The 12,435-nt window shown below is 33.7% G+C and overlaps 2 protein-coding genes across 4 annotated transcripts in view; both read right to left on the bottom strand.

Annotated features, from left to right (window-relative positions):
• Positions 1 to 12,435, bottom strand: part of LOC122294514 (putative disease resistance RPP13-like protein 1) — a 78,373-nt gene that overhangs the window by 19,977 nt on the left and 45,961 nt on the right. The gene's annotated exons all lie outside the window — the stretch shown is intronic.
• LOC122294635 (synaptotagmin-2-like) lies at positions 3,437 to 5,168 on the bottom strand. The gene is made up of 5 exons (XM_043103538.1): positions 5,094 to 5,168; positions 4,764 to 4,841; positions 4,190 to 4,266; positions 3,870 to 4,116; positions 3,437 to 3,535 (listed from the first exon to the last, which is right to left on the bottom strand). The coding sequence occupies exons 1-5, from the start codon at positions 5,166 to 5,168 to the stop codon at positions 3,437 to 3,439; spliced, it is 576 nt and encodes a 191-aa protein (XP_042959472.1).

The raw sequence follows: 12,435 nt of genomic DNA, 5'->3' as shown, positions 1-12,435 counted from the left end.
CAGTAAAATAATTGGTGGAGAGGAGAGACATGGTCTGATGTGCAAGCCGTGATTCGTGATTAATGAGAAAACTGTAAACCTGAGAGATGGAGAGAGGATCGGGTCTTGTAGTTATGGAAGAAACTACAGACTCAAAATCGGAACCCAGACCAGTCAAAATATAGATGATAAATTCGGAATCAGGAAGAGGATGTCCGGCGGCATTGAGGGAAGCCGAGAGTGCCTTAGCTTTGTGAAAATAGGTAGATACTGAATCGGACCCTTTTTTGAGAGTAGCTAGTTGAAATTTTGTGTGCATGAGATGAGCTGTGGATTGAGCCGAATAGAGAGTGTGAAGTGTTTCCCAGATTTGCTGAGAAGTGGAACATTCAAGAATTTGAGAAAGAACCGTATCGGTCAAGGAGGAGTAGATAGCTGACATGATGAGCTGATCTTGTAGAAGCCAGAAGGAATGATTCGGATTGGGAACATCATCGATGAGGGCAGGAGGGATTGGAGTAGTGCCGTCGACATATCCAAAAAGTTGATTGCCACGGAGAAAGGATGTGATTTGAGCATGCCAGAGTAAGTAATTGTCGGTTGAGAGTTTGATGGTGATGAGTTGGGCAGCGGAATTAGTGATGGAGGGATTCGGAGAAGTGGGTTTTGATGGTGCCATGATGATCGGAGAAAGAAAAAATGGGCGTTGGCCCTTTCAGGCTCTCGATACCATGTTTAAACCAACAAGAGAATATATGTATCCTAGGTGTTTGTAGAAATGCATTACAGAGAGAATTCTTGAACAAGAGTATTCTTCATATATTGAATAATCCTCAATACAGTAATGCCCATATTTATAGAACAAGTGCAGCGGTTACATCAAGGATAATTCTAGAAGATTCTATAATATTCTTGATTGAGCAAATTCCCAATATTCTTATGGAGCAGAGTCTGTTATGAGATGCTGTGCAGCAGGTGCAATGGACGTGGCATTCGGTTGAGAGCATACAGCTGGTGCTTGTGAGGTGTTATTGTCTAAGGCAGGTGTAGGTGCTCTAATAAGAGGATAGGTGAATTTAAAATGAAGTGAAACCAAAGAGAGGGAATGGGAATGCGCAGAGGGAGAAAAATGGAAATTCACCTTAAGGCCACGTAAGGTGTGCTGCGGCTGAAGCCAAATAGTGGCTGATGCGAAGATTAATTCTTTGGAAAATTTTTGAATACGTATTCTGTGCTGCAGGATCTATTTTGGGGGGAGGGGGGCTGGGTAAAACCGTGTTGTTCAAAACGCACGTTTTGAAAAAAAAAAAAACAGAAAGATAAATCCAGCTCAGCTGGTGTGTGGTGTGGGTGAAATAGAGGCTTAAGGGTAGAATTACTCTAATTAAAAAGAAAAATTCTATTCATAAACCTCATACACCACATACCACTCTTTTTATTATTTTTTTAATTTTTTTCTCTTACCAAATGTGTAGTATATGGATGATTAATAGAAAAAATCTATTATTTTAAAAAGAATAAAGTTAAATAAAATTTAAAAAATAAAAAAAAATAAAAAATTATGTAGTGTGTGGTGTATGGGCTTATGAGTAACAAAGCTCTTTTAATTAAGATGTTTGGTGATGACAGTATCCGCCAAATTTGCTGCTGAGAAACCATTTTCTTCATTGAATTGGCTGGTCATTGTCATTGATCATTTATTGATTGGTGGGGCGCCATATCAAATCATGGGAATTTTTCCTTCTTAATAACCATTTTAATTTGTTAAATTAGCACGTCACCCAGTCTTAGTTTACCATAGCAAAGAAAAAGGAAGGAGAAAAAAGTAAAAATATGTTGCTTAAAAGTACAGCCTATACTCTATCCAAGGACAGGACAAGGGGAGTAATAGTAGTGTAGGCAACGATGTAATCAGGAATTCTCTTGGAATTTTGATGTGAATGGGATCATGCAGGAAATTGAATCTTTAAAAGTTGAAGGAGCAATCTAGGGGTGGCAATATGTCACACGACCCGTTAACCCAACACGAACACTACACGATAATAGCGGGTTAGGGTTTAGCCTTAATGGATTCGGGTCAAAACGGGTTGACCCGTTAAGACACGATTGCTTAACGGGTTAACCCGTTTTGACCCGTTATAACCCGTTATGACACGTTAAGAAAGTTAAAGTTACAATTATACCATTATATCTAAAAATAAAATTGTTAGAATTTCAATTTCGATATTTTTATTATTTGGATTGTAGTTTTAGACTTATAATTAGTTTTATAATTTTTATAGATATTGTAATTTTAACATTTATATAAAATTATGCTAAATTTAATCAGGTTAAAAAGGTTAATTTCAGGCCTATTCAACTCATTTACATAAATAGTTTAAAATGAGTTGTATTGTGTCGTATTAACCTATTTCATAATATTTTCTTAATTTATTTGTTTACTTATAAAAAAAAAAAATATTTCGTAATATTTATTAATGGGTCAAAACGGGTTGACACGACACGACCCGTTATGTTAATGGGTCGTGTTAGGGTTTGAGATTTTGACACGATAAGTTTAACGGGTCGGGTTAGGGTTGACCTATATGACCCGTTAACACGATTTGACACGACACGAATACGACCCGTTAACACGATTTGACACCCCTAGAGCAATCTCAATAATTCAAGACCAACTCATCATCAACGTTACTGCCAATCTTCGACAACGAGATCTTTTTTTGGACAGGAATTGTCTTCTTTTCCTGCTTTTTAACTTTTTGTTTTGTTCTTTCTTTTCCTTTATGCATTTGTCTGTTAGTTGGCACTTTCTCTAGTCATTGATATTTGATCATAGATAGATAGATTGTTAAGTTAATGTATTTTTAAATTTTGATAAATTTATTTAAAATAATCTATCAAAAAGATATTTGAGAAGTTTTGAGCTATAATAATTATTGTTCTTCTTTTAAATTTGAAAGTCTACTATTCTACTTTCAAACTAATATTTTATTCTAATTTTAATAGGCAATAGTTTTATTTTATTTTATTCTAAATTATTTGGGAATCAATTATTTAAGTACTAAATTAAACTATTAATGTCCATATAGTTAGCATAATTACAAAATATGAAGAAAATAAATTAAAAATATTATTATTAAAAAAATAATATTATATTATTATTATGATAAATCTAATGGCTAATTCAATGTGAAATTATAGACGTGAAGGTGTTGAATTTTTAAACAATTTGTACTTTTTATCAAATTTTAAAGATGAATTTGATGAGTCCATTATTTTAATTGATCTTATTTCAAGATCAAGATCATTATTTCAAAAGATCAATTAAAGCCTTTTGTTAGTTAAAACACAAAGAATGGATTAACAGAACTTCAATACCAATTTTAAAATAGCCTCAACTTCTACTTATTCCAAATTATGTCATGAGAATTGGGCATATGAATCGGACAGAATAACATCAGGTGTAAGCTCTTTCAAGAGTTATAACTTTAGGCTCATCAGGTGTAAGCTCTTTCAAAGGAATAACATTCATACCCATCTTGTCATGCTTGCCAACCTGAGTAAAAGGAAACAGAACTTGAGAAACATGAGGAAAAACTAAAGAAAATCCAACTAAACATCAATAGTTTCATAATACGAAGACCTGTACAACTCAACCAAAGGATGATTTTGGACCAAAGAGAGGCTCTGAATTTTCCACTTAATTTCTAAAGGTGTGCAGTGAAATCCAAAAGTTGTACCAAACAAATTAGGGGCTGGAGGTAATGAGTGCACAATTTGCCACATTTTCAATTGGAAAGTTTCTATGGACTACAGGTAAGGGTGCACTTGGACTGGAGTATTTACCAACCACCCCCCAAAAAAAATAAAAAAATAAAAAGAAAACCCACCTGTTCCCAATCATAAACAATTATCTCTAGGGCTTGAGATTCTGGATCCTTAACAGCCATATTAAATTCCTCATTCCATTCAGGATTCAAGTTCCTGTGTTTGACAGTTGTTTTCTTTGAGGGAAGCTTGTCCTCAGTGAGCTTAAGTTTCACGTAAGGATCTGATGCCCCCAGTAGATCTTTCTTCTTAAGCTTCATTGCCCTCACAACCTTCATATGGAGATTTCCAACAGGTTTTTTCATGGCTCTGCAGAAAATTAACATTAGCAAATCCTAACAAAAGGCTTGCATCAAAATTTAAAGTATAACGATACACTTACTTTGATGGATCCAATATTGGTACTTCCAGGGCTTTTGGCCACAGATACATGTTTGAGACCTGTTGTTTAATAAGCTCCTGGGAAAAATGGGATATCAGGGAAAGAAAAGAGGAGTAAATTCAATCATATTTTCAGTGAATTTACCAACCAAGTATATGCTACTATTTCATTTCGTTAATAATTTACTCCTCCCCACCCCCAATGGACTCATAATTTCATTCCTAGAAAGTTCTCTTGCACCCTTCTATTTTCTTGTAAATAAATACATATTATGGACATTATAACTGCACACCAACACTGGCAATTGTGCCCTACATAAATGAGATAAGTTTTTGACTAAAAACAGGTGCTAAGAAATTGTTATCTCACCCCAGACGAAGGAAAAGGAAAGAAAGAGTTATGATGAAGTCAAATTCATTTGGACAAAGACTATATTAACAAATAAGTAGTTCCATATGGTAATACATGGCTCTAGAAAGGCCATAGATTTTGAAAAGCTTTTCAAATAGGAACAAATAAGGATTTCTGGGCACTCCTGTGTAATTATTTGGGTCACGGCAATCAGAAACCAAACTCTAGAAAGGCCCTTGAGAATGTTTCGGCCTGCATTCTTGCGAGCAAGTACCCAAACAAGCACCCACTTGATCTCCTTCTACGAAATAGAACAAAGCAAAAACAACAAAACAAATACATTAACAAAGACCAGCTTATTGGGTAAATTTTATTTTTTTAGGCCTTTGTATATGATTGCTAAAACGTACAGCTTATATTTCATTGGGTAAATTATCTTGTCATTGAAGGAGAGACATTTTTGTTTTGTTGGGTACATTTCAGAATACCATTTGTTTTGTTTTTCAATTGGTATTCTTATTTTCTCATACTTTTATTATATGTCAGTTCGTACCATTGATTCCTTCAGAAGTGACACTCCTACAAATTTAAGAGACAATGAAATTTCTACTCCTTTAGCTTCAAACATTAATTTGTCTAGTAGTAGCAACACCATCCTCCCTCCCAAAAGGAAGGCAAGTAATGACCCATCAACGGTGTGGGAACACTTCACAAAAATAGATGGATGTTCATTAAGTGACCCAAAAGCGGGGTGTAATTATTGCCACAAGACTTACGTTTGTCACCCCAAAAAACATGGTACATCAAGTATGTTGCATCATGTTGGTGTTTGTTAAAAAAGCCCTGATAGAAATAGACCCAAGGATCAACAAGCTACACATAAGTTTGATCCAGAAGATGTACGAATGGCAATTGCAGAGATGATAATTTGTGATGAGGTTCTGTTTAAGGTGGTGGAAGGACAAGGATTTAGGAAGGTATGTCAATCACTAGAACCAAGATTCCAAGTGCCATCACGAACCACTGTAGCGAGAGATTGTATTAAACTATTTAAAAAAGAGAAGGAGAAGTTGAGGAAAGTATTTAAGGAAATTGGGCGGGTTAGTTTAACTACTGACACTTGGACATCCAATCAGAACTTTAATTATATGTGTCTTACTGCACACTTTATTGACTGTGAATGGAAATTACACAAAAAAATTATAAATTTTTGTTTAATTCCTAATCACAAAGGGGACACTATTGGAAGGCATGTGGAGTCGTGTCTACAGGATTGGGGTATTGAGAAGATTTTTACTGTTACAGTTGACAATGCTTCCTCAAACGATGTTGCCATTGATTACTTAAAAAGATTTGCGGAAGGTCATTTGTTGGAGGGAAAGTATATTCATATAAGGTGTTGCGCCCATATTATGAACCTTATTGTGAATAATGGGCTAAAAGATTGTGATGATTCAATTGCAAGGGTGCGCAATGTGGTTAAATATGTTAGATCATCTCCTGCAAAAATGGAAAAATTCAAAAAGTGTATAGAGAAGGAGAAAATCAGTTGTTTAAAATTAGTGTGCCTTGATGTTCCCACCAGATGGAACTCCACTTATCTCATGCTAGAAGTTGCAGAAACATTTCAAAAACCATTTTTGCGATTGGAGAATGAAGATGGTTATTTTTCTCGCTATTGTCGTAGTGTGGGCTTGAGCCCCCCAAGCTCTAGTGATTGGGTGAGAGTTAAAATAATGGTTAAATTTTTGAAGATTTTTTATGATGCTACTGTAAGACTTTCTGGCTCTTTGTATGTCACATCTAATGCATATTTTCAAGAGATTTGTGGCATTCAATCGCATTTATCAAAAATGAGTCAAAGTAATGATCCAGTCTTGAAAGTTATGGCTACGAGCATGAAGAGTAAATATAACAAATATTGGGGATCAATTGAAAAGACTAACTTGATGATATTCATTGCTGTTGTTCTTGATCCAAGATGCAAATTTAGTCTTTTGCATTTTTGATTCAAAAAAATATATGGTGGTAATTTAGTTGAAGAAATGATTGTAAAAGTGAAAGAATTGATGATTGACATGTACGAGGAGTATAGTATTATGTATGGGAGTTCAGGTGGAGTTTCATACTCTGAGCCTCCTTCCTCAGTTGATCCTAGTATGATTGATTCTGATTCTCAGCAAGAAATTATTGAAAGTAGTTTGAGGAACAAATCAGAGATTGATCAATACTTGGAACATGGTTGTGAGGCACGAGTTCCAAATTTTGATATTTTAGATTGGTGGAAGATCAATGAAATCAAGTATCCTATTTTGGCGAGAGTTGCACGAGATGTGATGGTCATTCCTGTTTCTACTGTTTCTTCTGAGTCAGCCTTTAGTGCAGGGGTTGGGTGCTTGACCCATTTCGTTGTTCATTATCTCCAAGAACAGTTGAGGCACTTGTTTGTACTCAGAATTGGTTAAAAGATCCAATAACTATTGATCTTCGTGCCTCGCTGGACAATGTTGAAAGTTTTGAGGCAGAATCAGGTAATGAACATATTTCTTTCTTCCATATTTATTGAAGTTTTTCATAATGTTTATTTTTATATAATTTAATAATCTTTTTTTCTTTTTTCCCAGAATTTGATCCCCAATCAAGCTTTATTTATGTTGATGATGAGTGACTCAAGGCTTATGGTCGACACATTCTATATTTGTTGTTAAAGATTCTTGTTTGAGGATTGTTTATTTCATGTTCATGAATTTGTTTAAAAGGGCTAGAATATTTTCCATTGATAATATGTATATGGATATTATATTCATGTTTATTGTTTATATTATGGATGGCCTATGGGATGTAATGTAGTGGATGGATGAATGGATTTTTGAGAAAGGCTGGACGTTATATTCATGTTTGTTTAAAAGGGCTGAAATATTTTCTATGCATGATAATATATATTTATGGACATTAATGTTTATTGTTTATGTTATGGATGGCTCATGGGATGTAACATAGTGGATGGATGGGATGTAATGTTTTATTGAGAAAGGCTGGAAATGAGATATTAAAAAAAAAACTGGACGTTATATTCATGTTTGTTTAAAAGGGCTGAAATATTTTCTATGCATGATAATATATATTTATGGACATTAATGTTTTATTGTTTATGTTATGGATGACTTATGGGGATGTTGGATGGATGGGATGTAATGTTTAAGGCTGGAAATGAGATATTAAAAAAAAAAAACCCGCAGCTTTAACCCGACCCGAATCATTCGGGTCGGGTCATTCTGTGCTGTGGCTGGGTTGCGGGCCACAACGGGTCGGGCAAAAATTTGGTTGGGCAGGCTGTTGTTCAGGCCTAAGTCCAATACTAATGTTCTAAGTGGGCCTCAAAGTCCGGAGGGAAAGAAAGGACAGTCCAAAGTGTCTTTACCTTAGATGAACATGATCTTCCACAACATTTTAATTTTTTATCTAAATATATTATGTCACAATATTAAAAATTATAAAAAATTTGAGATATTTGAAAATAAGAATTCAATTAGCTTAGCCGAGAGGCCAAATGGAGTACTTGGGACTATATTTTTAGGGTGAAAATGTATTATTTTTTATATATATGAAATTATTATTTAATTTTTCTTTTCGACTTTTCAAAATGTCCTCAATCATTACATATAGAGAATGGAGAAATCTGGATATGTATATGATAATTAAGCTCGAGATGAAGAGAAACGCAAACTTTATAAAATAACAATCGAGTAGGAATAAAACAACTAACCCAATAGGATCAACTTCATTTTATGAGACAGATACAAAAAAATTACAATTGATTGTTTCTTTTAACATGGTTTCTACAAAAAAATAGATTTTAGAGTGTGATTAGATAAGATAAGATGAGATGGTTTTAGACGAGTTGAATAAAATATAGTTATCATTATTTTAGAATTTGAAAAAGTTAAATTTAGATTTGAAAAAATTAAATTATTTATTATATTTTATATAAAAAATTGAAAAATATGTAATGATGAGATGAGATAAGATAAGATGAGATGAGATGAGATAAGGTTTCCATCCAAACAAATGTATTTGATTTTTTTTATTAAGTAATTCTCTTAACTATACCAAGATGACTTTAGCTTGGTTGGTAATTTTTTTCTAAATTATTTATTAAAATCACGTTTTTGTCAAGTCAATGTCTAACTTACTCTTTGTTTAAATATTTGCGTGGACAAATCAAACATGATTCAAAGAAATTTTGTGTACTTGACAAATTCGAGGAAAGCATACCAATATTTCAAACAGTACTCTCTTTCAGTATTTTAAAAAAGTTTGAGATTAAATAAGATAAAGATTTAAAAATTGAATAAAATATTTTAGAATATAATTTTTTAATATAATTTTTATTTGATATTTGAAAAAATAAATTGTTTTTTTTTATTTTATTTTATTTGAATGTTTAAGAAATTATTTGATTGGTCATGAATTTTGAATCCATATCATATACATTTCATTGAAGAAAAAACCCATCGATAATATTTATGCAATGTTGTTAATTGAAAAAAAAGAATAGATGGCTGCCGGTCATGTAAGACTTTTTGAATTCTCCCTTGCCTTGATACGGAGTAACCAGCCAGAAGTTGCAAAATGAGTTCCCCCAACCCTCTTACAATGTTCAGTCATTGTCTTTTTCTACTTTCATTTTCTGTCTCCGTCGAGTACAGAGTAACAGAGCCGCCAACTATGATTCTCAGTTCCAGGATTCAGTCCGGTTTAGTCTGATTCTAGATCAATCGAATCGATATGTACCAGTTTTATATTTATAAAAACCGATTACCTCCTAAATCGATACATTCGGTTTTATCAGTTCCGGTCCGGTTTTTCGATTTTAATATATTAAATATAACTAATATATTTATCGAAAGAAATATATTGAGAATTTATTAGACAATAAAATATATTTAATATGTTATATTTTATATTTAAAACATATGATCAAATAAATATTCTTGTTTAAGATTAAAATGTTATGATATAAATTATAATATATTATTTCATACATAATTATATATATTATATATAAAATATATTATATATAATATTAAAAATTAATAAAATATATATATAATATGTGAACCAGTCCGGTCCGATCCGATTCGGTGTTAGAAAACATAAAACTGATTCTGGACCGGATTTGACCGGTTTTTAAAATAAAAGAACCTATTCCGAATAGAACCGGTCGAAAATCAGACCGAACCAACCGGTCCGGTTTGGTTTGGGCCGATTTTTCGGTTTGTTGATTTATTCTTACACCCCTACTCATTCTCACAGTTTGACTGGCTAATATTAAAATATTGTTAAAATATAAATCTTTAATATAATTCATATTCTGGGTGATACTATTATACTCACAGGAGATTACAATCTGGTAAATTTTTTTCAACATTTTAAAAAATATAAAAATAAATCACAAATTTATTAAAAAAATTCTTTCTTAACTATTAAATAAATAAAAAATCACAAATTGTATTGGTAGCTGGCATTATAATTGGTGCTATCCCGTTGTCGGTAAAGTGAACGCGGCGAATATTTCAATATTTACAAATGGAAAAAAAAAAATAATGACTTATTATTTTTGTGTTTTTTATTATTTTATCTGTCAAATGGCATAAACTCTGGTCATTGATCATTTCTTGATTGGTGGTGAGCTTTGATAATTTCACAATACCCATCAATTCTACGGTATCCTGTCTTGATGCAAAGTAGCCAGCCAGAAAGTTGAAAAATGCGTGTCCTGACTCTGATGAAATGGCCTGCCACTTAACATTGCCTTTGAAAATAAGAGAGATGGCAATCCAACCAACCAAATTTTCTTTCTTGCAAGAAGTGAATGACCTTGTAAGATGCCATTTTGTCAATTAACGCTCCAATTAAGGAAGGCAAAGAGCAATGCTAGTCCAACCTCAATCATCTCATGTTTTCTTGGATGAAAGAAATGAATAGCTACAATATTGAGGAGACAAAAATTAGAGAAATTGGAATACATGATGAGTTGTGGATGATGGACATTGTCAAAGAATAGTCAAGAAAGTTGAATTTAGATTCCTTTCAAGACAACTGATCCATATGGTCATAAGAGGTGGGTAACAATTCACACATAAAATGAGATAGATGTCTTTCTTCTTTAATTTAGAACTAATTACAAAAAAAGGTTGGCCATATTAATACAAAGTTAATAGCTATAGTACAGCCTATACTTCATCCAAAGGCAAGGAGAGTAATAGTACTGTAGGAAATGATGTTATCAGGAATTCTCTTGGAATTTTTATATTATGTCACAAAATTAAAAATTATAAAAAATTTGCGATATTTGAAAATAAGAATTGAATTACCTTATCCGAGAGAGGCCAAATGGAGTACTTGGGACTATGTTTTTAGGGTGAAAATGTATTAGTTTTTATATATATATATGAAATTATTATTTAGTTTTTCTTTTCGAATTTTTAAAATGTCCTCAAAATCCATATACCATTATATATAGAGAAGGAAGAGAAACACGAACTTTATAAAATAACAATCGAGTAGGAATAAAACAACTAACTCAATAGGATCATTCCTCGTAGACAACAGCCGTTCATGTAAGACTTTTTTCTCAAATATTTTTTTAAACACTTTAAATACTAGGTTAGTTTCGTCGTGTACAAACATCGAGCCGGGTAAAAATGCTCTTTGGATGGGCCGGGTTGCAGGCCTACTAAATATTGTGATATTATCCATGGAGATCTTTACATATTTCTTCAATAACTTGTGGTTAGAGAAGTCAAAATATAAATAGTCGTTCCCATCGGAATTAGACTCATTTTCGGAAAATAAAGGTCCCTCTCTCTCTCTCTCTCGAAAGTGTAGGGTAGTGTGCCGCTGTCTTACGACATCCGGCGTGGTCTCACAGATCTTGTGAGATAGTTTAAATTGGTGGTTGATTTCTTCTCTCTCTATCCCTGCAACGATGGTCGAAGAGGAGTTAACAAACCGATGGGAACGACTCCATCTGTCAAACGAAGAAACAACAGTTATTAAAATCCAAGCTGAAGACTCACGCACCAAAACTATTCGAGAAAATATCTGTGTGGTTGGCCGAGTCCTGTCCGAAAAAGGGGTAAACAATAAAGCGTTTAAAACAACAATGACCCAGGTCTGGCGCCTGGCCAGACCTGGAAGGCTGGGTGCGTTTTAAAGATTTAAATGATCAATGCTTCCTAATAGAGTTCCAAAAAATGCAAGACAAAGAAAAAGTGTTAAGTGGGAGGCCATGGTGCTTCGACAGAAACTTACTGACCCTCCAAGAAGTTGATGCGAAAACTTCAATCAATGCTACTCCGTTTCGGTATGAACCCTTTTGGGTGCAATGCCATAATCTCCCGCTGGCTGCCATGAATGAAGAAATAGGAGAAAAACTGGGCAATTGCATTGGACAAGTAATAAGGGTAGATGCAGACTCAGATGGCTCAGCATGGGGAAGATGCCTTCGGGTTAGAACTGCCATTGACCTGCACAAACCCCTCCTAAGAGGTAAATGGATGGAATTTGAAGGACAAAGGTATTGGATCTCTTTTAAAAACAAACGCCTGCAAAGCTTCTGTTTTCATTGTGGGGTATTATATCACAAAGGTAAAATATGTTCGAGATATCACCTTGAAGCCCACCCTGAGGGAAACCAATATCAATATGGGTCATGGCTTCGGGCACAGCCTATGAACTCAACCATTTTTTATAGGAGAAAGTATGGTGGTAGTCAGGTAAGGGAGGAGATGAAAAATCAGAAACTCTCTACTAGGGAGGACAATGGGGAAAAGGATAGATGGAATTACAATGAAGTGAAGCAGGCCAAATCTAATGAGGAGAGGTGGTTT

Source organism: Carya illinoinensis, chromosome 14 (genome assembly GCF_018687715.1).
Source record: "Carya illinoinensis cultivar Pawnee chromosome 14, C.illinoinensisPawnee_v1, whole genome shotgun sequence".
Taxonomy (NCBI): Eukaryota; Viridiplantae; Streptophyta; class Magnoliopsida; order Fagales; family Juglandaceae; genus Carya; species Carya illinoinensis.
Note: the sequence above shows the minus strand (reverse complement) of the source record. Positions and strands in the feature narration are given on the sequence as shown.

Bases quoted from the DNA above. Each gene is read 5' to 3' on its own strand.
- LOC122294635 (XM_043103538.1), bottom strand. From the start codon at position 5,168: ATGTTTGAAGCTAAAGGAGTAGAAATTTCATTGTCTCTTAAATTTGTA. The intron at 4,267-4,763 runs GTTTGGTTTCTG...CATTTTTCCCAG, and splicing joins TTCTCAAGGGCCTTTCTAGA to GAGCTTATTAAACAACAGGT. The intron at 4,117-4,189 runs GTAAGTGTATCG...AATTTTCTGCAG, and splicing joins CCAATATTGGATCCATCAAA to AGCCATGAAAAAACCTGTTG.